General features: G+C 42.1%; 3 protein-coding genes and 1 non-coding gene across 4 annotated transcripts; 2 read left to right on the top strand and 2 right to left on the bottom strand.

Annotated features, from left to right (window-relative positions):
• The first annotated feature begins 11,390 nt into the window (after positions 1 to 11,390).
• Positions 11,391 to 13,153, top strand: LOC121983836 (serine carboxypeptidase-like 50). The gene has a single exon (XM_042536483.1). It carries the CDS (start codon positions 11,660 to 11,662, stop codon positions 13,007 to 13,009), a length of 1,350 nt encoding a protein of 449 aa, XP_042392417.1. The 5' UTR covers positions 11,391 to 11,659; the 3' UTR covers positions 13,010 to 13,153.
• A 349-nt stretch (positions 13,154 to 13,502) lies between these two features.
• On the bottom strand, positions 13,503 to 13,574 carry TRNAQ-UUG. Its single transcript has one exon. It is a non-coding gene; the product is annotated as a tRNA-Gln (tRNA).
• Positions 13,575 to 13,676: 102 nt separating this feature from the next.
• Positions 13,677 to 17,112, top strand: LOC121983838 (glycine cleavage system H protein 2, mitochondrial-like). Its single transcript, XM_042536486.1, has 4 exons — positions 13,677 to 13,835; positions 14,724 to 14,812; positions 15,460 to 15,630; positions 16,842 to 17,112. The coding sequence occupies exons 1-4, from the start codon at positions 13,757 to 13,759 to the stop codon at positions 16,968 to 16,970; spliced, it is 468 nt and encodes a 155-aa protein (XP_042392420.1). The 5' UTR covers positions 13,677 to 13,756; the 3' UTR covers positions 16,971 to 17,112.
• Positions 17,113 to 17,206: 94 nt separating this feature from the next.
• Positions 17,207 to 18,489, bottom strand: LOC121983837 (RING finger protein 44-like). The gene has a single exon (XM_042536484.1). It carries the CDS (start codon positions 18,371 to 18,373, stop codon positions 17,207 to 17,209), a length of 1,167 nt encoding a protein of 388 aa, XP_042392418.1. The 5' UTR covers positions 18,374 to 18,489.
• Positions 18,490 to 25,598: the final 7,109 nt, after the last annotated feature.

A 25,598-nucleotide genomic window follows, 5' to 3' on the forward strand; every position in this document is an offset into this window, starting at 1 on the left:
CAAACATCTAAACTCAAACCAAGACTCAGCTTGGTCAAACAGGTCAACCTCGACCTGAGGGATGTTGCACCAACAATCTCCCCCTTTTTGATGTTTGACAATACTACAATAACACTTACAATACCACATGTAAGTTAGGCTAATCCTATAACCTCAATCTTCATGCCACTAGGTAATGAACACATAAATTAAGCTCTTCATTCTCCCCCTAAGATGGCACACTCCCTCTAGGTAATGAAAGTCTAACTTACACCCAATCACAGGTCCTTTCATTCTCCCCCTATTGGCACACATCAACCCATCTTTGGGCACACATCAACCCATGCCCCAATTTTGGGTACACATCAACAAATCCATTTGTTGACGATTCTCCCCCTGAAGAGTTGCTCAACGTTGTTCACAACATCGCTCATTGTGATCAACACGATAATGAAGGTCCCATCCCCTTCATTTATCCTTAACTTCTCCCTCAATGTAGACAAATACCCAACCTTGAGCATTTTCTAACCACTTGAGTTTCCACTTGAAATAATGAGGATATCCACTCTCCATTTCAAGTTCAAAAGCTCATACATGAGCATTTTCTTTAAAAAAGGTTAACCACCTTCCAAGGTTCATGAAAAATAAATTTTTCATGTCTTTAAAGAGTCCCTCCCCCTAAAGACATGGTGGTAACTTCTGTCATTGCACCAACAATGACTTGGAATCCCTAAACCTTTAGGAAACCCAGATTTAGAAGTTTTGAGGTTCAAATACTCAAAATTTGAAACAAACCTCAACCTAAACTTCAATGAAGCCTTCCTTAACCAATCCATCCTTGTTTTCACATGAAAACACCCTTTGTATGTATACAAATATATTTTGGGGGTTTGGAATGGTTACCTAGACTCAAAGAGGTTCAAAGATGTTGAAATCAGGCCTTCCCAGCCAAAATCAGCAACTTGGATCGATTGGAGTTGCGTTCCAATCGATTGAACCTTTCTGAATCGATCCACTGATCGATTCAGACTACCTGGATCGATCGGCTGATCGATCCAGCGAGCTTCTGCTCGCGGGAGACTTGCCTTCTGAATCGATCCACGGATCGATTCAGGCACTCCAATCGATCCATGGATCGATCGAAGCTCTGATAGTTGCTGAAATTCCATTTCATTCAACTTCAGAAGCCCCTAGAAAATTCTACAAAAATCCAAAAATCATAAAATTTCGTGTAGACATTATTTAGGGCATACTTAATCATAGAAAAATAGTTTTCTACGAAAATACATCATATTTTCAAAGATTGACACAAGCTTGAAAACTTGCTAAAACTTTAGCGTTTTCTTCAATTTTGTGTCTAACTATTCAATGGTGATTATTATCAAAAGATAGCCTTCACCATGGTTTTCCAAAAGCATTTTTAAAAACATTTTCAAAACTAATATCCCATCATGTTCCTTGGGCATAATGCACATGACTTGTACATTAGCTTTCCCAATGATGGGAAAACACATAACTATGTGTTTTGATGAACCTAAAAACTCAAAAGAATGCACTAAATCAGCATCTTGAGCTTTGTTCATCATCCTCACATCTCACTTGTATCTAATGTGCACTAAAGCACATACAAGGCACCTTATAGTCTTTGTGAGATGTAGATTTTGGTTTTGCCCTAATTTAGGGATCATGCATATCTATCTAGGCATTTTAAAGATATTAGACATCCACCTAGGATGTCACTTGTTAATAAGTGTTGTTAAATGACATTTGTCCTTAATTACAAGGAATTAAACTAATGCATGATAATATTATGACATACATCAAAATAAAATAACTTTCAAAAGAAAAATTCCTATAACTACATGATGTATGAATGTCATGACATGGTATTTTTAGATTTTGCATAATAAAACATGAATGCAAAAATAGACATGATGTCATGGCATATGATGGGCAAACAATCATGGCAAGATTTAGCATAAATAAAATATACCTAGATTAACTATCTAAGTATCCTTAAAATCTTAGCTAAACTTACAACTTAAACCTAGATTGCCCTAAAGTGCTTCAAGAAAATGCCAAAGCCTAAATTTGCATCTCTAATTTCCTTGATTAATGCATGCCAATTGAAAATAAGCATATCCTCAAATTGTTGGCCTATTTCATTTTTCCCAAGAGTAGCACCTTTAAATTAAGGCCCGGATCGCCTTAAATTTCCTAAGAACATACCAAAATCCCAACTTGGTAGTTCTTATGAATTTCCCAATATGTACCATTTAAGATTAAAATCAATTCTTCCACCATTAGGCACATTTTACTCTTTCAAGGAGTAAATAATAATTCCATTTCATTTTCAAAGGTTAACAAACCTTGAAAATGCTCCTTGAGTGTCAATTTCCTCAAAGTTGGGTTAACTACCCTTCTAATCGGAGTTGACACTCTCTAACCCATTTATGGGGTAGAGAAAATGCTCCTAGGAACCCAACACCTATTGGTGCTCCTTGGATGCTCTAGGTACTCACTAGGGATAACTTCCCTAGATACCTTCCTAGTGACCTTGTTGGGCATCTTAGAAGCCTTGGTCACATTTTCTAGGTCAACTCTAGGGATAGCCTCCCTTGTGACTTTGTTAGTGACTTTCTTAGACTTCTTAGAAGTCTTAGTCACTTTGGTTGCAAAGATACTTCTAGGGATATCTTCCCTTGTATCTTTGACTTGACCTCTAGACTTAGGGTTTGTTCCATAGCTATATGAAACCCTATGATAACTAGGCACAACCTTTTTAGCTTTGGGTTTGTATCCCAAACCTCTATGGCCATTGGATGACTTTTGTACCCTTAAACCTAGGTTATGCTCATTTTGCCCTTTTAAGATATTTTCCATCCTTTTTAGGGTCTTTTCCATTTTATCGAGTCTTGATCTCAAAACTTGATTTTCTATCATTAAATCCTTAGGTTTTGGTCCATGAGCATTTTTGTTCTTGGGCATGTATCTATTTTCCTTAGTGTTCCCGCCCAAGTGTCTATCTACCTTCCTTACCTTAGGTTGGGTAGTTTTGGCATGTAGGGCCACATGCTTTTCCTTAAAGCCCTCATGCTTTCTATTCTTATGGTAAATTGCATTAAAATGATAAAAATTAGAATTATCATGCTTTTTACCATAATGTAAAGGGGTAGGCTCAATAAATGTTACATTCTTCTTTACCTTGCAGGCTCCCCCTTGACTAATGCCTCCTTGAGCCTTGACCATCTTCTTCCCCTTGGGGCATTGACTTCGGTAATGCCCCTTTTGATTGCAAGAGAAGCATATAATATGCTCCTTGCTTTTCTTTGTGTTGGGGATGATCTCCTTGGGCTTCACCTTGCCCTTTTGTGCCACTTGGCCCTTCTTCTTGGCCAATTTAGGGCACTTGCTCTTGTAGTGCCCATGTTCCCTACACTCAAAGCATATAATATGATTTTTATTATTAATTGAAATATTTATACCTTTGCTTGTAGGGATGGCATCTTTTCCTTTGGATCCGGAGGTAGAAGCTTCCTCTTGATCGGACCTTGATTCTCCTCCATTTGATTTTTCTTGACTTGTGGAGGTAGAATCTTCTTCCTCCTCTTCGTCTCTTGACCCGGATGTAAAAGCTTCTCCTTCTTCTTGATCCGGCGTCACCAAGGATTGCTCCCCCTCAATCCTAGAAGTGGAGGCTTCATCATCTTGAATATGAAACAAGGAGTATGCTCCCTCCTTGTTCCCTTCGTTGCATTCCTTTGAGGATGAAGCTTCTTGGATTTCCTCTTCTTCGGAGGTTGAGCATCTCTCAACCTCGGAGTCCTCCTTTTGGTCTTGCTCCAAAGAGTCACCCTCTCTGGATACTTCTTGCTCTTGTACAGTGGAGGGGATCTCTTCATGAAGCTTGGCCAATTTGCTCCATAATTTCTTTGCATCTTCAAATTCTCCAATTTTGCAAAGGATGGTGCTTGGCAATAAATTGACCAAAAGCTTGGTCACTTTGTCATTGGCCTCGCACCTTTGGACTTGCTCTTGGCTCCACTTGCTCCTCTTGAGAACTTTGCCCTTTGAATTTCTTGGAGCCTTGAAGCCTTCCATTAGAGCAAACCATTGCTCTATCTCCATCATAAGAAAGTTTTCGATTCTTGATTTCCAAGAATCGAAGCTCGTGGAAGTGTACGGTGGAGCCACCCTTGTGTCAAATCCAAGTCCATCTTGGAATTGCATCTTGAAGTTGAGCTTCTTGAAATCTTTGACTTTTGATGAATTTGCTTCAACTTCTTCACCCTCTAGCTTTTCTTGTTATGCTTGACCCTTCCGGCGAGGATTCCGGTGAAGAGCGGCCTTGCTCTGATACCACTTGTTAGGACCAAAAGTAGCTAGAGGGGGGGTGAATAGCTCGTCGCGTTCGCTCGGTGGTCGGCATTGCTTGTTCCTTCAAAGATGTGCAGCGGAAATACAAAGAAACAATCATACAACGCTAACACAGTTGGTTTACTTGGTATCCACCTCACAAGAGGTGACTAATCCAAAGATCCACACCAACACACACACCCTCCACTATGAATAACACTCCTTTATGGTAACTACCAAAGGTGGAGAAGCCCTACAAGACTCAACACAAGAAGAGAGGGAAAGGATACAAGAAATACAAGCTTACAAGCTTACAATGAGTACAAACCCTAACCCTAGCTTCTCTTCTTGGCTTTGATCCGCCTCTTGACTTGGAAGCCTTCCAAGATCCTTCAAGAACTGGCGATCTGAGCTTTGTGAGTGCTGTGGAGAAGCTGGCGAGAGATCTAAGATGAATCTGCGAAGAGATACCGAAGGAATCGTGCACCTGCGGCCTTTATCGACGCCAACGATCGGATCCCGATCGATTCGAATGTTCCGAATCGATCGGGGAGGCTTTGGATCGATCCACGGATCGATCCAGAGCGCCTCTGTGCTCTGGAAAAACGCTTGGATCGATCCACGGATCGATCCAGCGCTTATCGCGCGAAGCAGCAGCGTCCCAATCGATTCACTGATCGATTGGGACATCTGGATCGATCCACTGATCGATCCAGAGGCTTTCTGTTCGCTGGGAAAGGCCTGGATCGATCCACTGATCGATCCAGTACTTGGTTTTTGCCCAAAACTAAGTCCCAAGCCTCTCAACCCAACATCCGGTCAACCTTGACCTGTTGGTGCATCATGCCTAGCATCTGGTCACTCCTTTGACCTGCTAGGACTTCCCACCAAGTGTCTGGTTAATCCCTTTGACCCACTTGGACTTTTCTATTCATGCCAAGTATCTGGTCACTCCTTTGACCTACTTGGACTTCCACCAGATGTCTGGTCAATCCCTTTGACCTATCTGTATTTCCTCGTGCCAAGTATCCAGTCAATCCTTTGACCTACTTGGACTTCCCAACACCAGATGTCCGATCATCCTTGATCCATCTGGATTTTCCCTTGCCTGGCTTCACTCACCAGGACTTTCACCTAGCTTCACTCACTAGGGCTTTCACCTGGCTTCACTCACCAGGACTTTCACCTAGCTTCACTCACTAGGGCTTTCAATCTGCCTAGCTTCACTCACTAGGACTTTCCTTCTGCCTGGCTTCACTTACCAGGACTTCCATTCTACCTAACATCCCAGTTAGGACTTCCCAGTCAAGTATCCGGTCAACCTTGACCTACTTGACTCTTCTTCAATCAATTTCTTATTGTCAAACATCTAAACTCAAACCAAGACTCAGCTTGGTCAAACAGGTCAACCTCGACCTGAGGGATGTTGCACCAACACCTCTGAAGTCAGAACCGTCGGGGTCTGATAACCTGACGTGCTCACAATACTCTGAGGAGTCTGTCCCTGACGGATAAGCTCTCCCCCAGCAAATCTCTCTGGAGACTCTGTCTCCGGAGAATCTATCGCCCTCTTACGTGGTCAGTCACGTCTCGGTACTGGAATATATGTGTATAAGTCATATCTGTAAATAAAATGTTACCCAGATATCACTATAGGTATGAGAACTATAAAATTACCTAATTTACCTATTTGTCGTCTAGAGATGTCCTGTCGCTACTTAGTCCCCCAAATAAAATCTCGTCAAATGTACCTCGGAATTCCGAATCGAAAAATTGACGAAAATCCGTACAATCCGAAAATACCTAGATACACTCACAAAACTCGTAAAAACAAGTATCAGAAAATTGCTCTGATACCAAAAAAATTGGTATCAGATTAACTTGAAAATCCATAACACATCAAACAGGCATCGTAGACCTGCTCTGATACCAAATAAATTGGTATCATGTTAAATCTCGAAAATCCAGAATGGAAAGCAAGTATCGTAACCCGCTCTGATACCAAAAATATTGTCACGCCCCAGGTAGTCCCTGTCAGAAGAAATTTCGGCAACATCTCCCCTGTACGGATGACAATATGAATCCAAGAATACATATAACACTCCTCGTCCCACACGACCAGAACAATACAATACAAATAACAAAAAATCCACGCAATTATATAACCAATCCACGCAGTTTATATAGACAATCCACGCAGTTTAATATACAGCTTCCGGCTGTCAAAAAAAATTACTAAAAGAAAAGACGATAAAAGAATCATCGCAGATATATATAAATCCTACTCCACTACAACGAAGAAATGAAATTCACGAAGTAATGAAAACACCTGCAGCGGAAAAACAAAGTAGCAAACCCAAATAGTCGATATAAAGTCCACAATACAAGAACCCACATCATAAGTGCCTAAAGACATAAAATCAAATACGAAAGTCTACAACCAAAAATCCTCGCGACAATGGGGGCTAGCGACTGGAATCTCTCGACGACCTCATCCTGAAAAGTAGTAATGTAACAGTGTAGGTTCAAAGAACTCAGCACGTAACCAATAGATATATACAGTAACAGATAACTACCAGCAATATAACCTATAGTACAGCCTCTTAACAGTATAACAGGTATGCATAGCTGAATAAACTGTAGTAACTAACAATAAGTATGTAATACAGTTTACAGCAAGAATAATAAGAAATGCATAACTGAAATAAACTGTACTCACCAGCGAGAATTTAGTAAATGACTGTGAACATACAACAGGTAAAAATAGTCAGAGCAAATAAGTATGTATCCTGTATGCATGTCAATCATATGCAGTCACCAAAATGCATCATCCAATATGCAACAATCATAATAAATGCAATCTGTGCATATGATGCAATATGACATGGTCACCCCTGACGCCAGTCAACCATCTCACACGCGATGGTGAGACCGAGTGGATAGCGCTGTGACACCTTGCACTCTGCCATCACTACCCTTGAAGAGTGACTGAGTAGACGGGATGCTGTCGCAGTACACCTATCCTCCTACCTCAAACATAGTGAGGGAGCACAATGCTCTCATCTCCCGGTACGCGATGACGGGGAGGGATCTCTGCCGGCTACCACGCTATGTCACACTATCCATGAGCGGACCAACAGAGTCTAATAGAGCAGCTGCCATACACACCCTGGGTGCTGTGCCACTACCCATGTAGTGGTCACGTTGTGTGCAGGCCCATGTAGCCGCCCGACGAGCTCAACAATAATGGAGTCGTCAATTGCCCAGCATGCAATCATGCGGGATGGTGCATGATGCTACGGTATGTCATACCTGAACATAGCCTCCTCCATATATGTGTGTGCCAAAAAGGTAAACGCATATATATAACCATGATATAAGCAACATAAATCCAAGAACATCACATATAACAATGATATAAGTATCATGAATCCAAGGACACGTATCAAACATGTAAAGCAACTAATCCAGTATAGTGAAGCACAATAAATACATCTATCTTAATTAACACAGATACGCATGACAAGAAATAAAAGTATACCAGACTAATGTATAACAAATAACAGTAGAAGCATGTATTAGGTATCATCTAAGCTAAAACCAGGGAAGTGCTTAATCTACCAATTACTACTAGTTATATGTAAACTACACATATCATAAGACAATATCGAAAAGATAAGTCAAAGGGTACCCGCCTCAAATAGAAGGTAAAATCAAGCAATCCAAAGTTGAGACGTCCGTCTCGAATCAGAGTCCTGCGCCAACAACATATATATTTTATTTAGCTAAATCCAAATGAATAGCTAAATAAAATCCCTAAAACTAAATTAGGGCAAAACCCTATTTGGCATAACTATTATCCTACCTAAATGAAACCTAACAGTTAATTAGGGTTAGTTACCCTAACCCTAGTCATCCCATTAGATTAATTCTAAACTAAATAAGTCTACACACAATCAACAACTAATTACAACCTTAAATCTAAAACATGATCTACCACATGTTCCAATCATACTAATGATGTAATCCAAATTATACCTAATTCAACACATAAACCTAATTACATCATGTATCAAAATCCCTACACATATCTTAATTAAGCTGCTGGAATGGGTTTGCTGCCGAAACAGGAACACCCCCCAGAACAGAACAGAACAATCTACTGGAATCAACCAGATCAAGAAGGAATCAAGCAGTGATCTGCAACAGGAACTAAACAGGAAGATCAATCAACCATTCTTCTAGCCTCTGCCCGGTAGCTCAAGAACACCTCATCATCATCAACCAAATCCCCCAATCTGCCGCAAGAATTGGAGGTGCATGATCTGCTCAGGAGGAAAAACCAACACAAGAAGAGTCAAGGCCGGAAGAACCCTAACCTAGCGAAACCCTTGAATCTACCAAAGATCCAGCGATGCCTTACCTCCAAGATCATTGTTCGGTGGCGTCGCTTGATCCAATCCGACCAATGAAAAGAGGGATCGAATTGTGAGCTGCGCAAGGAGAGGAAAGGGAAGGTCTACCGGTTGGAGACGATGCGATATCCAGCTCCTCACCGTGCCCTAGCCACCGATCGTCAACAATTGGTCATAAAATCTACCGAAGCAGAACCCCTCGACCAGATTTCGCTTAGACTTCCTCGGCACCGTCGAGCTCCGGTGACTCCACTAGTTTCCGTCGAGGTCGACGGTTGCTGGAACCGTCGGCTTTGCTTCGTCCGCGAGAGAGAACAGAGGAAGGGGAGAAGAGAAGATCGGGGAATTCAGCGTTGGGGAAGAGAGGAAGAAGGGTTCGGGTATCGACGATTTGGGTTGGGGAAGAATAAAAAGAAAAAGGAATAAATATATTAAAACATTTCCTCACTTAAACGGGTATCCCAAACAGGCTTAAATCTAAACCCGCAATTGACCCTCTCAAAACCCGTCGTACAAGATCCGAAAAATTTCCAGAAAATTTCTAAAATTCTGGAAAAATTTTATAAGGCTATTTCTCAAATAACCCTATTTATTTAAATTTTTCGATATCTTACAATTGCAACCGCAATCTCCATATATCGTCAAACATTGAAACTCAAACATCAAGACTTAAACTTGAGCTAGCTCAAGCTTAGTCAATCTGGTCAACCTTGACCCAGGGGATATTGCACCAATAGGGTTGATGCACATCAAAAGGAGAAGATTGTAAATACCCCATATTAGTTTTGATATGGTCAACCAAGTTAAGTTAGATCCTGTGTATTTGGTCCTTGTATCTAATTGTGTAGGAGTTTAGGAATTCAAGAAGTTGAGTGGAAGACATAGCTAGCGAGAATGATGACACGGAAAAAGGAGATGAGGAGCGTGGTGCTTCCGAGTGATGAGATACTGTGGAAGAGTACACTGATGGGCAAAAAGGATGTACATGGCATCTGAGGGATGAGAAGTCGGGGAGGAAGCCTACTCGTCGAAAAGGTCAGAGTTGGGTTTTGGTGAGCTCAACTCTGGGTAGCCGGAGTATCACCCACACAAGAAGTGATCAACTTATGGGAGCTGATCTGCCTTCTGTCTTATAGAAGGCGCCTTGGACCTCTTTGAGGGCGCCTTCAAGCTGTGGATAACATTTTCCAAGGGCTATAAAAAGACCCCCTGTACCTAGGAAATTAATAACAACTCTTATATTCATTTCTTAACACATTTCTGTACGTTCAATGAGTGTAGCAGGTTTCTCCGCCTACATGAAGGAGATCTTTTTTTTTCTTTTGCCTTGAATTAACAACCACCTATGTTATAACCAAGTAATTCTTTAGTCTCTTTTATTTTATTAGTTGTTTAATTTTCTTTTATAAGTGTACTACTAATATGAGTTGAAAGATCGAGAAGGGTGTAGATTTGTTTTGTATAAGCAATTCACCTCTTTCTTGCTGGCCCCCGTTGCACCAACATGTCCTACAAGTTGAACTCCTTTAACTTTCTTGATCTGATCATGTACGAGAAATTTTATTTTTTGACAGAAGGTTGACATGACTGCCTAGAATTTATTTAGGATCGATTGACCCAAAATGGAATTGTAGGTTGAGGGCTCATCCACCACTATAAAAGTGGATCGACGCGTCCTTATTAAGAGCTCTTCCCCTAAGGATATAACTAACTTAATTTGGCCAAGCAGTCGAACCTCATTGTTTGTGAATTTGTATAACGTAGTCATTATAGGCTGGAGCTTGCCTTTGTCAATCTACAACTGCTCAAAGGCTTGTTTGAAAATAATGTTAACTGAGCTACCTATATCAACAAATGTGTAATAGATGTTATAATTGATTATAACAATCTTAATTATTAAAGTATCATCGTGGGGCAAACTTTGGGACCGAAACTTATCTTAGGCCCCTGGGCCTATTCTTGGCTGCCGACCGCGTGGATTTTTAGTCGACGAGCGTGCGACTTCCTAGCATGATTGGAGTCTCTATCGGCCGAACCTCCTGCGATGATTGCAATATCCCTCGAGCGACATTGTTACGATTTTCCTCTTGCCACATGGGGGGACTCCTGCTGGACTCGAGTGAGGGCCTGGCCCAGTCTTCCTACTATTAGGGCGTCCTTTGACGTCACTCAACGCCCTGGTAGTCTCTTCGTGGCGGTCCATTCAATCGCTGGTAACGACGACAATTAGGCGACGGTGAGCGCCGACGGAACCCTTGATTGGCTGCCTGACGATTCCCTAGAATGTAACAATCCTGAGTGTCATGGGTCTCCAACCAGTGGGGCTCGGGATATCTTGCCCGCTTAGCCTCCATGTGATGTATGGCGTGAGGCCGTAACTCTTAATGATGAGGGTGAGGACCCGTCCGGGGTCCTTTAAGTGAAAGGGGTGGTGGTGCTCGACACTCGGGAGTTGAGGCAAGAGCGAGCATGACAACTTCCTTCTTTCGAGTAGACTGCGCCTCTTCAACTTTGATATACTCAGTCGCTTGGCCGAATAGATGATTGAAGTGTTTGGGGTATCCTGATTAGGGATCGAAAAAATCATTGTCTATAAACTCTTGAAAAAATGATACTCGCAAGAATTTTTAAGATAGTCGAGAGGATATTCATGACCATCTAATTAAAGATTTGATGGATAAATATCCTTAAAAAAAATTTCTTCTATCCCTTAATTACATAATGATCGATTATAAATTGAATTCAGAATTTATGTCTCTTCGTATAACTTAGAAGAGATTAGAGGGATAGCTGAGGTTATCTTGATACCGCATGTTTGTAAAGTAAGTCAACCCGATCTTCCCTCTTCCAATCCTGTTGATGATAGATTGTCACAGATCTGTGTTAGCCAGGCAGATCTACTGTTGGGTATGGAGTCAACTCTCCTCTTCTCCGCCTTCTGCTTCCTCTCCTTCTTCTCCTTCTCTGCCGCCCTGACGGCTCTCTTTCCGCCAGAAGCCCGCCCCAGCAAGTCCGGCTACCTCCCCGTTGCCCCCATCAAGTCCTCCTCGCCGGCGCCGTCGCTCTTCTTCGCATACTACGAAGCGCAGAGTCCTCTGTCCCCGCTGGGTGACGCTCCGATCGTCCTCTGGCTCCAGGGCGGCCCTGGCTGCTCCTCCATGCTCGGGAACCTCTTCGAGCTCGGCCCCTTCCTCGTTTCCTCTTCCTCGTCGCTGTCTCTCCGCGCCAACCCCTTCTCTTGGAACCGCCGCTTCGGTCTCCTCTTCATCGACAACCCACTCGGCGCTGGCTTCAGCGTCGCTCCTTCCCCGGCCGACATTCCCCGGAACCAGTCCGCCGTTGCCGCCCAGCTTCTATCCGCCCTCCTCTGCTTCCTCGCCTCCGACCCCTCTTTCCTCTCCCGCCCCTTCTTCGTGGCCGGCGAGAGCTACGCCGGCAAGTACGTCCCCGCCCTGGGCCACGCCATTCTTCGCCACAACGCGGCCCTCCCGCCCAGCCGCCGCATCAATCTCCGCGGCGTCGCCATCGGCAACGGCCTCACGCACCCGGCCGCCCAGGTCGCCACCCACGCCGATTCCGCCTTCTTCTCCGGCCTCATCGACGAGCGGACCAAGGCCGAGATCGAGGCGCTGCAGGCCGTGGCCGTGCGGCTCGTCTCGGAGGAGCAGTGGCCGGAGGCCACGGACGCGCGTGGAATCGTTCTGGAGCGGCTCCAGAACGCGACGGGGCTCGCGACGCTTTACGACCTGACCAAGAAGCAGCCATACGAGACGGGGCAGGTGGATCTGTTCCTGAACAGGGACGAGGTGAAGGCGGCGCTGGGGGTGCCGCCGGAGGTGACGTGGGAGGAGTGCGGCGAGGAGCCCGGAGAGGCCCTGCACGCGGACGTGATGAAGAGCGTCAAGTGGATGGTGGAGGAGCTGGTGAGAGAGAGCCGCGTGCTTCTGTACCAGGGGCTGTACGACCTCAGGGACGGCGTGGTGTCGACGGAGGCGTGGGTGAGGGAGATGGAGTGGGAGGGGCTGGAGAGCTTCCTGAAGGCGGAGCGGAAGGTGTGGAGGGTGGACGGAGAGCTAGCGGGGCAGGTGAAGCGGTGGGGGAGCTTGACCCACGCCGTCGTCCATGGCGCCGGCCACCTTGTGCCGGCGGACCAGGGGAAGAGCGCGCAGGCGATGATCGAGGACTGGGTGATGGAGAAGGGTTTGTTTGGTAGCGCAGCGGATGGGGCCCAAACCAAGAAAGGCGCACACCAACAATAATGCAGTTTTTGTTCCCCCCCTTTTTTTTTTTTTCCTTAATGATCTTGATAATAAAGGACATGCCCAATTGGGATTCTTATTAAATAAGAATGTAACCTACTTTTATTCTATTATAATACAATGGAAATGATGCTCGAAAATCCAGCATCTCTCTCATTTGTGGCTAGTCAAAGATATTTATAGAAATTTATATTTGTTTTTTTTAGAATTTAAGATTTAAAATTTAAAATTTAATTTTAAAGTTTGAGTTATAATATTAAAGGTCAAGAAATAAAAAAAAAAATACACATTCTCACAGCATCATAATATAAATAGTTATCAAGTCCTTATTAAAATCTCCCATTTTATTTAGTTCTCTTTTCAAAAAAAAAAAAAAGGTGCTTTTTTTTTTCAGTAGTTGATTTCTAAATTTGTAATTTTTTTATATTCTCCTTGAAAAGATATACTTATGAAATAGTATTTTTTAAAAAAATAAAAAAATTGGGAAAAAACTAGGTCCTACCGGGATTCGAACCCAGGTCGCTGGATTCAAAGTCCAGAGTGCTAACCACTACACCATAGAACCAATTTATTTACTTGTTATTTATTTAATTAAATATTTTATTGAAAGTTGTGTGGGGCCCCTGTAATCCGCATCGGCTTGGTTCAGGCTCGGTTCGACCCGCTATTGCCGCTCAAGCAGGGCACAAGAAGCCCGCGACCGTGAGCCCGAGAGAGAGAGCGGTGTTTGGCGTTCTGCGTTTGGTCATGGCGTCCAGGTTGATGTGGGCTTCGCAAGCCGCTTCCTTCCTGAGGATCTCTCTCTTTTCTAGAGCTTTCTCCACCGGTAAGATCATGATCGGCCAGGCATTCTCTTTATTGATTTTCGGTGGGTTGATGTTTGTTCTATTGGAGCAAAGTTTTAGTGATGCGTGGTTGACGATGAATCTGGGAAGTCTTGTTGTGTTTGATACTGAGATCTGTTGTTTTCTGAATGGAAGATCGATGTTTTTTTTCTGCTTTTTTTTTTCCTCTTTCAATTGATGATTGGAACTCGGATCATTCTCGTTATTGCAAAAGTATGATTATGTTTGCGATGATATTGATATTGTAGGTTTTGTTTGCCGTTTCTATTTTTGTTCATCTGGTGTGATCCGATTATTTTTTCCTCTTTCCTGTGGAGTGATCGTGATTTGGATTTCTGTGATTTAATCCAGTGAAAAGTAAAGATGATGAGCGAAATAAAGTAAGAAGTCTATGAAATATGCTGAGTTCTGAGATCAGGAAATATCGAGAAAGCATGAATCTTAGATCAGAAGTTAGTAAATGTTATACATGGTTCGAAGGATACATAAATATTTTTTTACCGTGTTATTGCTAGTAAAGTTGAGACAAGGAAATGCTTTTGGTCTTTTGTGAGATTTTGTGTGCGGGGAAAGACAGTTTTATGCTGGATTGTGTTCATCTCTTTAAATAAATGGACCAATGCAAAGATCAGCAAACCATCTTCAACACTTGATTCTTGATGTTTATATACTCTGATTTTCTTGTTATCCAGTTTCATACTTCCTCACTAACTTGTAATTGACATGCTTTTTCTGCAATGGCTGGAGAAATCTTAAGTTCACTTTAGGAGGGTTTGGAATGGAGATCTATCATAATTGTTTTACTAGTATCTTCTGGTATCGCCAAAGAATATGTTTGGTGTTGTTAACGGAATCAATTTTCTTTACAGTTATTAAAGATTTGAAGTATTCTGACACACATGAGTGGGCAAAAGTTGATGGCTCTTCAGTGACAATAGGAATAACTGACCATGCTCAGGTGATTTTAAATTTTTAGATATATTGTATTATTGGCACCTGATGATTAATTGTGTCACTGATGTAGCAAAACCTTCTTCCAAGATGTTATTACAATCGATATTTGATGTAATCATATCCAAGTTCAATGGTTGGGATAAATTCCATGAAGGTTGTCTCTAAATCGCTGTGACATGAATTGTTATAACATAATTTCATTCGAGTGTGGAACTTGCTGTCGATGTTGATAGCAAATGGCTTTCTTATTCCTTCTGGGTCTAGAGGTGGTCCATATAGTGATGGATACCCTACTTGAGATTTAGTTTCTTGGTCCTATAAAGTTCCTTGCCCATGTCACCTTCTAAACAAAGATTTGGATGGATTTTTGAATCCATATTTTCCTTCAAGGAAACCTAGTTCTACAATGAAACCTACTCTTTCTTCCACGACAGGAAGGGTATTCAATTTTGTTCATATGTGCCTATTGAACTCATGAAAGTAATAAAAGGAAGGAATGCGGGTGGGCTAATGAGCGGTAGTGGTGCTATGCCTCTTCATCTCAAAAAATATTTCTTCCTATTCTTAATCTACTATTTCCTGTTCCTACATTAAATTATATATATATATATATATATATCCTTTAACCAATTTTTATGTATTACCTTCCAGGATCATTTGGGTGATGTTGTGTATGTTGAATTGCCGGAAGTCGGTGCCAATGCAAAGCAGGGAAAGAACTTTGGTTCAGTTGAGAGTGTTAAGGCAACCAGTGATGTAAATTCTCCTGTTTCTGGAGAAATAGTTGAAGTCAACTCTGAGCTAAATGGTTCTCCTGGATTGGTGAGTGATTTGGGCTGAAATTACCAAGCCATCATTATTACTGTCAACTGTATGTATATCATGCAAACAACTATTTTTTTCCTGTTGTTGTGTCGTTCTTGTCGATCATGCAACATAAGCCGTAATCAACTGAACCTTTGTTAGATTTTGAAGACTATTTCATGTTTTAGCTTCTATTGATTGTAGTTGTTACCCTTATATTCTTCCAAATAATAGCAAATACTAGATATATTTAGATTAAATAGTCATACCAGAGAGGGCTAGTTGTCTTTATTTAGGTCTTTTAATGAAAATATTCAGCTTGTAAAATTACATCAACTTGTTGAGTTTTTGATGCAACTGAAATAGAGACATTAAAAACAAAATTGGCCTGCTAAAGTAAATCAGTCCTCATTCTAAATTTCATGTTTTGTGTTATATCCATAGGCTCTAAATTATTATTTCATTTTATTTCTAGTACACTTAGTTTATTTTTTGTTGGATCAGAATGCATACTTTTGGTTGGATCATAATGAGATATAGCTGGTGTAAAAATCTAAAGAGACCCAATTTTTTGTCTTGAAGTTGAGTTTTCGCATAGTGGCAACTTACAATACAGTGTTTTCTTATTCATTGGACGAGAAGATGACAACAACTTACTATGAATGAATAAAGGAGATTGAGGCAATTAGACAACACTTATTGTCCTGACTCATTCAAACAATTATACAATTCTACTTTATCTTGTAAGATTGTCAATTGAGGAATGAGGATACAACTACATGAATTCAATAGCTCGAGCTATGCTAGCTAATGCTAGGTGATGTATTTGTTGCTTTCTAAAATTAAGAGACCAAATCTTGCTTCTCTCGAAATTCATCCTATAGAATTGACAATGAAGATGATGATGAAATGTGCTACACTAGTTGAGACATTTAGATACAAAAATTATACATGAAAGATTTAGAATGGGATCTCTTGAGATGGAAAGAATACACTCCTGGTTCATGGCTCATGTCAAAGCAAATAAATGTAGTCTTGATTAATTTTAGAGTTTCATATGTTTTTTCAAGTTATCATATCCTACAAATTGTTGATTTTACTTCATATACAAACCTGAAATTTCTCTCTGATAGTCAAGCAATATGAATATTTACTTCCATTGATAATATGCCTTGGACAATTTCTGCGGAACTGATACACTTGGTTACTTTATTTTTGAATTGATTCAGATTAACGGAAGCCCATTTGAAAAGGGTTGGATTATAAAGGTCAAAATGAGCGATGCGGGAGAACTAAATTCATTGATGGACTCTGAACAGTATTCAAAGTTTTGCGAGGAAGAGGATGCTAAGCATTAAGAAAGTGGGTCAAGTTTCTCGAGTCGGATAAGAGTGTTTCGAATAATCTTTACAGTTTCAATTCTCCTTTTGCATTGGTAAGGCCAATGAGAAAATTCCTATAACATTTTGAGCAAAAACTTGCCAACTAGTTTCTCATTCAGTGCTTGCATCTATACATGTTCCAAATTGCATTGCATGATAAACATTACTGGAAGTCACTAAATCAGAAGTTAACAATGGCGAACGGCGCAAGTCTAGTTGACGGCGGGAAGGGAAAACCGGCAGAGAGGGCACGCATTGCTTCGCACGAGCCATTCGTCGAGGCAAGCAGAGTGGAAGCTGTGGCCGCACGGCATCACTGATAGCACTGAGGTCGCCTCGAAATCGTCGATGCAGATGGCACAGGAAGTTTCTCGGCAATGGCCGTTGGTCGCCTCCCCGAAGGTGACTCTTTCGAGCTGCCACACTACTGAGGCCGACGTTGGATTGTTCCCCAAATGCTCTGCTGCATTAAGTGGTGACAGAATAAACTCGGGGAAAGGCACTTGCATCAGATGATCATCTAGATCGACGGCAATGTCGGGAAGATGAGGTTGTGGTTGCGATGGTTCATCATGAGGCTCTGGTGGAGGGGCAGCGAGAACTACTTGCACCCAAAGATCGTATGAATCGATGGAAATGTCGGAAAGATGAGGTTGCTGTAGAGACGGGAAGACTGCGTGAGGAAGATGAGGTGGTAGCGGAGGGTTGTAGGGGCCTCCGGCGATGGTGGTGTTGGGGAGATATGCTTGCACTTGATGAAGATTGTACATATCAATGTCGTGAAAATGATTGGTCAGACCAACGTCTCCATGAAGAATATGAGGTTGTGACAGAGGATCGTAGGGGTCGGCGGTAGCAGTGGCGTTAGGGAGATATGCTCGCGCCAGAAGATTGTACGGATCGATGGCAATGTCGGGGGGATGAAATTGCAGTTGCGGCTCCACGACTGCGTGAGGAAGATGAGGTATCGGCGGAGGGTGGTAGGGGCCGCTGGCGGCAGCTTCGGGGATCTGGAGCAATACATGGATGTACAAGAGATCACCGCCGCTGCCGCCTTGCTCGTAGAAGCTTCGGAGCGCGTCCTGACTGTAGTCGCAGAAGGTGCGGGTGAGAAAGTGGAGGTCGTGAGGATGGACGAGGTTGCCGGCGACATGAACCATCATGCGTCGAACCTCGCGCTCCCGCTCCCATCTTGATTCGTGCAGAATGCTGGAGAAGGGCGTGCTGAAGTAAAAGTTGTAGTCGGTAGACGTTGCGGTGGCCATCGTGACACAGTCGAAGTGCACCGACAGGTGCGTCATCGTCGTCGCCACGTCATGCTGAATGCCGTCTTCCAGTCTAATTTCAACACCCGAAGGCAAGACCAGCATACGCTCCATCGAAGAGACGACGAAAAGAGGAGAGTGATTTGCAGAGATGTTATGCGGTAACTTTCTATTTATAATCAAAATTTGATTGGAGATTTTGTCGTTATAATTAGTTGAGGTTTTTTAGAAACAAACAAGTTAATGAATTTATTAATTGAAATATAAATTAATAGATAATTAGTTTAGTTTTTTTCAGTGGTTGATTTGTTGATAATTAGTTTGATTTTATAAATAAGTTATTTATTTATTTTAAAAAAAATAAAAAAATCAAACTGTGGAGATATTTGGGGCATGTGGCCTAACTGCTATGTATGATAATCTTGAAACAACCTGCAAAAGTAAGAGTTTCGATACATTTTAAACTATTTTAAATCTCAATTACCTGTTTAAATGGATCTTTCGAAGTCTAAGAGTATCCACAATCATGAATATCCTTAAGGAGTTCTTTCAATATCATGTAAATGTCATGTCAAAAGTAAAATCCCCTTCATTTATCTCTATTATCAAAATAACCTCTCAACAATTTTATTTGTGGGTGTCCCACATTTTTTAATTTCATTATATATATTTCTTATTTCTCCTTCATATTTTAGCTTATATATAATTAATTTTTTTTTAGAATTTAAATCCATAAATTTGTTAGCACTAGGAATAACATTAATAATTAAAAAAAATCCATAAATATTACCATATATCAATTTTTTTTTTTAATATTATCATAATTAATAAATTATTTTTTTATAATTGCAACCATAGTGTGCCTAGATATGTTCAACCAAGTCGGCTCAAAGTTGATGATGCAGTTGATTATCACGTAGCTCGCAATTTCTCGGGAGGTATTCTTTAAATTCTTAGGTGGAGTCTTGAAATATTTGTGACGGAGGTTCTCCTTCATCATCCAACCAATTCACAACTACAACTCCTTCATTCTCAATAATCATGTTGTGATAAATAATGCATGTATATATGATATCCTTCAAATTATCCTTGTACCAAAATCATACTGGACCTCTTATCATTGCCCATCGAGATTGGAGCACTCCAAATGCCTACTCGACATCCTTTCTCGCGGCCTCCTGTCGTTCCTTAAATAATTTTCTCTTGGAATCATGGGGGTATGGAAAATTCTTGACGAAAGTAGCTCATTCTATATAGATCCCATCGGTCAAATAGTATCTTTTTATATATTATGTATTGTTAATTGTAAAATTAACCTCAGCTGCATTTCCTTGTAAGACGCTGTTGAACAAAGGTGATTTGTTAAGTGTGTTGATATCATTACGTAACCCTGCAATCCCAAAAAAGCATGTCATATCCACAAGTCTGTAGATGCGACTACTTCAAGCACAATTATTGGAACGACATGATCTCCCCAAGTAAATTGGCTTTTCCAAGCGACGGGACAATTTTTCCATTACCAATACATACAATCAAGACTAACCAACATGCCAAGGAAGTCGTGTCTCTGCTCATGCATTTCAAGCAAGTGTTGGATATCAACAACATTAGATTTTCTCAAATATTAGAGCCCCGAACACTTCAAGTCTTCAATTACACGTCGACAGAAGTTGAATAAGCATTGGATGACAGTTATTTCAACAATCCGTAGGTACTCATCATAATGATCAGCATTGACATATAACTTAATAGAGAATTAGTTCGATTTTTTTTCAGCAGTTGATTTGCTGATAATTAGTTTGATTTTATAAAAGTTATTTATTTATTTCACAAAAAGAAATAATAAAAAAATTCATAATCAATAACAAATTTATCTTACTATTGCCGGAGGCGGCGCATGGGGCAGGTTTAAGGGGCGGCGAGATCGCAGGCATCCATCGATCCCCCGTCCTCTGCCAAAAGAACCAGAACTCCGCCATCGAACAGTCTTAACTAGGGTCGGTCCTAGACTTAGAAGGATCTGGTGAAAAAAAAGCAGGCCCTTTAAATTCAGATAAAAAAAAATAAAATCGGTACTATATAAATAATTCATTAACAGAACACATAAACTAAAATCCATAATAATGAAAACATTATATTTAACATGGCTAATAATCAGTATTAGAAAATAAAAAAGAACTATTACAATTAATTATGAAAAATTGATCTTCTTGCATTTTTATCTGCAAAGTCATCAATCAATCTTTCATAATTGAGTTTTTCTAAAAACTCACTCTCAATCGAAAGCATAGCTAATGCATTCAATCTTGTTTGGATCATGGTTGATCTCAAACAAGATTTCAACAACTTCAATTTAGAAAAGCTTCTTTCTGCAGATGCGACAGTCACCGGAATACTTAATAATATCCTGTATGCAATGAATAAATTCGGGAAACAATTCATTCTTTGCAAAAAAAATTAGTATTTCACTTGCTGTTGTTGTTTCCTTTGGTAGAATATGTTGTATGATTTTCAATTCTTAATATAAGTCATCTCCATCCAAATCTAAAACTGTTGGAACCCCAGGGTTGTTTTAATGTGATCAACAAATTAAGTTAGGTCCTGTGGTGTTTTAATCTTGTGTTTAAGTGTGCAGGAGCTTAGGAGCACAAGGAGTCGAGAAAAAAATGCAGCTAGCGAGAAAGACGGCACGGGAGAGAGTCAACGAGCTCGGTGCGTCCGAGGGATGAGGTGTTGTTGAAGAGTACGCGGGCGAATGAGAAGGAGACACACGGCGTTTCCGAGGGACGAGAAGTCAGAGCGGAAGGTTGCTTGAGAATGCCTAAATTGGATTCGGGTGAGCCTTATTTTGGTTGGCTGAAATCATTCAAGCGAGCAGAGCCGGAGCGGAAGACCCGGACCGAGGCGAGCAGCACCGGAGCAGAGGACCCGGACCAAAAGTCAACTTTGTTGACTATAGTGGTCGGGCCCCCGGAATTGAGTTCCGAGCGCCCGGAATTGAGTTTTGACTAGATCGCGGTCAAACGCGATCCGTTGCGAAGGAGATAAAATTTTATCCCCTCCCAAGCACCTAGAACCCTTCCAGGCGCCCCGACCAAGGCTATAAATACAGCCTTGGTCAAGAAGCTTTTCATTGATTCAAGAATTTTGTACTCAACACTTGTGCGCTTACTTTTAGTAGTTTAGCTTCTATTTGTTTCTACGTCATTGCAGTAAGAGGCTTCTCTGCTTGAAGGAGATTCTAGTGTGGCTAATTCGTTGGATTAACAACCTCCCCGTTTGTAACCAAATAAAAATCTTTTTGCCTCTTCTTTCAGTTTTATTTGTTTACTTTATTTATGCAAGTGTCATTTTGAAAGTTCGAGAATTGTACTTTTCTTTTTGTGCAGGTTATTCAACCCCCCCTCCCTTGTAGCCAGCCTCCAACGCGGTCTATCAAGTGGTATCAGAGCCAGGACGTTTCAGGAGGACTAACCGCTGAACGAAGCACCGAATTAATGGCCGGACCAAGCATCTACCCGCTAAAATTCGAAGGGAATTTGTTAGCTGGAAAAAGCGAATGCAGGTATTTTTTAAAACCGATTTCGATTTATTACTAATAATGGAGTTCGGTTTTACGGCACCAGAAGGTAAAGAAAAATATCAGTGGATGAAAAAGGTGCAGGCCGACTACGTGGCAAACGACAAAGCAGAATTCCATCTGCTGAGCATTCTTCCGCCACAAGAAGTCAACCGGATCGGCAACTACGACTCAGGAAAGGAACTGTGGGAAAAGTTCCTTGAGCTGCATGAAGAGACGTCCAAAGCCAAGCTCGCAAGATGGGATTTACTTCGCAACCAGCTCACCAACCTGCGACTTGAAGAAGATGAAACAGTTGCGCTTCTGTACTCGAGAATTAAGGAAATCATCACCGGACTTTCGAATCTTGGAGAAAAAATAAGTAACTGAGATTCGCTAAGGTACACACTCAATTCTTTTACTAGAAATTCAAAATGGACGTCAAGAAGGCAAGAACACAACCTATCAAAATCAAAGCTTAGTACCAAATTATCCAGGAAAAGAAAACAACTAAAAAACGACAGGTGCATGACTAAACTTTCTTGACCCCGTTTAGTCACTTCCAAAATAAATACGCTGATCCCGTCCGGAAGCTGAGTCGGACAGAGGCTGGTTGCACTGTCATTGGCATTGACGAGGGTCGTCGAGATGTGTGGCTGACGCTGCACCTCCGGCAAGGAATACCGCGGGAGGGTGACGGAAGACGATGATGAGGCGGACGAGGTGGGGATCTCCTGCGCACACTCAGACAAGCACCCAGGCCGTTAGAGACCAAGAACCAGGGAAAAAGTCCACGGGTCAAGCCCTCCGACGCTCAAGTCAGGTACTTTTTTCTCAGAAGCACAGTAAAAGGACAAAAAGTAAAGCACGAATATGAAAAGACGAGGGAGCGTACATGCATAGAGACAAAGCCTCCCTTTTTATATGGCAGTGGGTGCTTCTGGTGTCTGACGAGTGTCAGGGAATATCGGGTGTCAGGATTTGTCTAGTTGTGAATGACACATGACATCTTCTTATAAGTCTAAGGAGGGATCAGTGGACAATGAGTCCTAGACCATTAGCATATTCCCTGACATACGGTGATTATTCTATGACGGGTTGTTATGATTCCCTGGCTTGATTGTCGTATAGTGTATGCTTGTCCTAATCTGTTAACCTTAGACTGGGTCCTTGTACATGCAAATCTTGACCTGTAGGCACAGACCTACACTCCCTGGCGTATTCCCTGGCTTGTGTTTGTTGTCCCGTAAATCCAGATATGTACGTCCAATCCTATATTTTCCATTCAATGAATCCGGTAGATCCAGACCTACTCTTACTGCCTTGTGCCTCGAGACCCTTGCTCACCGTTCCTCAAGTCTGGTCTATATGCATGGCCCTACTCTGTATTTTATCTTGTAGTCCGGAACTGTATCCTATAAGCCCTGACCTGTAAGCCTTAGTCTACCTACCTTGAACTATCCTGTATGTCCTGGTCCATATATCCTGACCTGTACGTCTTGATCCATGTCTCCTGTTCTGTCTGTCTTATCCTGTGAGTCCGGACCTGCAAACGTTAGGTCGCCTATCCTAATCTGTACGTCCTGATACGTGTATCCTGTTCTGCGTATTTTTTCCTATAAATCCCAACCTGTAAGCCTTAGTCGCCTATCCTAACCCGTACGTCCTGATCCGTATATCCCTAACTATAATGTTTATTCTACATATCTGCTCTTACCGCCCTGCGCCTCGAGACCCTTGCTCACCGTTCCTCAAGTCTGGTCTTGTATGCATGACCCTGCTCTGTATTTTATCCTATAGTCTGAAATTGTATCCTATAAGCCCTGACCTGTAAGCCTTAGTCCGCCTACCTTGAACTGTCCTGTATGTCCTGGTTTATATATCCTGACCTGTACGTCTTGATCCATATCTCCTGTTCTGTCTGTCTTATCCTGTGAGTCCGGACCTGTAAACCTTAGGTCGCCTATCCTAATTTGTACGTCCTGATCCGTGTATCTTATTCTGCGTATCTCGTCCTGTAAATCCTTACTTGTAAGCCTTAGTCGCCTATCCTAACCTATACATCCTGGTCTGTATATCCTGACCTATAAGCCTTAGTCTGCATATCTTGACTTGTACGTATTGGTCCGTATATCCCGACTTGTAAGCCTTAGTCCGCATATCCTGACCTGTATGTCTTGGATCATATATCCTGTTCTGCGTATCTCGTCTCGTAAATCCAGACCTTCCGAGTTCCTACTCGACATGTAGGCCTAACCCCGGAATGTCACTTATGCCCGACCGGGACCATCCTGTAATCTGGACCTTTGATCACCACGTAGGCCAGACTTTTGACCACCACGTAGGCTGGACCTTTGACCATTACGTAGGCTTGACTTCTGACCACCACGTGGGCTTGACTTCTGACCGCCTCGTGGGCTTGACTTCTGACCGCCCCGTGGGTTTGACTTCCGACCACGTCAGCTATCCGACCCTACTATCATGCACCGTATCACAAGCCTCTCCCTCAAGTCTAGTCGAAGGAGGCTCCAGTCCGACTGACTAGACCCAAGTCCCTTCTTACCTGACCTTGCCTTTGTGTCTCTTGAGCTGTTAACCCTTTCCCAATATCTCGCTCAGAATTCATTACCCTTCTTAGGTGAGACTTTATTGCATGCGCGTCCACTCCGCAATCCTCGATCCTACTATTTTTCCATAAATACCACACTATTTCCCAAACATCTTTGCGTGCTCCAAGATTCACCCTTCACATTCCTCTCTTTAAAAAGGGATTGCGTATACTGCTGCTTTCATTTTCCTTAGGCACCCTTCCTCTTTGTTCATGGAAACAGATGAAATATCTTCCTCGTGTCACCAACTCACTCATTTGACCTAGTTATTAACACATAAAGATGAGGCTCTGCTTGAGATGACGCAAAGTAGGGACCTTCAATCCTCTCTCCGTCGGGAAATGGAAGAACCCGGCTGGCGGCTAAATCTAGGACTCGAGCCGAGACAACTCTAAAGCATAAGGCTCATTCGGACCTGAGGATTCAGACTCATTTTATTGCCTACCTGAAATGAAGCACGAGGACACTATAACCCTCCTGTAAGAGGAAAGCTAGATAAAAGATGAAATTGTTGCCCGTCTGCAAAGCAATATCCAACGCATCAAGGAAGAACTGGCTCAAGCGCAGGCTCATCTAGCGAAGAGGAACCAGGCGTCTTGCTCTTGTAATAATGTGACCTCTTGAAAAATGTTCTTCAACTCTTTTTTAAATAAACAATGTTCTCCACATTATCTGCCTATTAGGTTGTGGGTCTGTCTTTCCTTGTCTTTCCTATTATCATGTTCCATAGACGCATGTCTCCAAAAAAATTTGCTAAAAAAGATAATTTAGAAAGGATAATTTACTTACCAAACCTTTTTCTTACCATAAGGGTTGGGAAGTTGTGGCTCATACAGGCGCGCTTTCTTGAAGCTTAAATTTGAACTGGTAACTAAGACTTGAAGTGAAAGTATGGCCCGCAGACTTGTTGAGCACGAATGTATATCCCCTTGTGGCTTGCACTGAGGCGAGAGTTGGGGACACCGACTTGTAAGGTCGTTAGGCGTGAGAGCAGACTCACTTATAACTCGCACTGAGGTGAGAGTCTGGGACACCGACCTGGAAGGTCCTTGGGCGTGAGAGCATGCTCACTTATAACTCGCACTGGGGCGAGATTCTGAGACACCGACCTGGAAGGTCCTTGGGCGTGAGAGCATGCTCACTTATAACTCGCACTGGGCGAGAGTCTGGA

This window comes from Zingiber officinale, chromosome 5B (genome assembly GCF_018446385.1).
Source record: "Zingiber officinale cultivar Zhangliang chromosome 5B, Zo_v1.1, whole genome shotgun sequence".
In the NCBI taxonomy this organism is placed as follows: Eukaryota; Viridiplantae; Streptophyta; class Magnoliopsida; order Zingiberales; family Zingiberaceae; genus Zingiber; species Zingiber officinale.

What these genes read in the sequence shown, in the direction of transcription:
- LOC121983838 (XM_042536486.1), top strand. Translation starts at nt 13,757, where the DNA reads ATGGCGTCCAGGTTGATGTGGGCTTCGCAAGCCGCTTCCTTCCTGAGG. An exon ending in TTCTAGAGCTTTCTCCACCG is followed by an intron (nt 13,836 to 14,723) that starts GTAAGATCATGA and finishes TTTTCTTTACAG; the next exon opens with TTATTAAAGATTTGAAGTAT. An exon ending in TAAATGGTTCTCCTGGATTG is followed by an intron (nt 15,631 to 16,841) that starts GTGAGTGATTTG and finishes GAATTGATTCAG; the next exon opens with ATTAACGGAAGCCCATTTGA.
- LOC121983836 (XM_042536483.1), top strand. Translation starts at nt 11,660, where the DNA reads ATGGAGTCAACTCTCCTCTTCTCCGCCTTCTGCTTCCTCTCCTTCTTC.
- LOC121983837 (XM_042536484.1), bottom strand. Translation starts at nt 18,373, where the DNA reads ATGGAGCGTATGCTGGTCTTGCCTTCGGGTGTTGAAATTAGACTGGAA.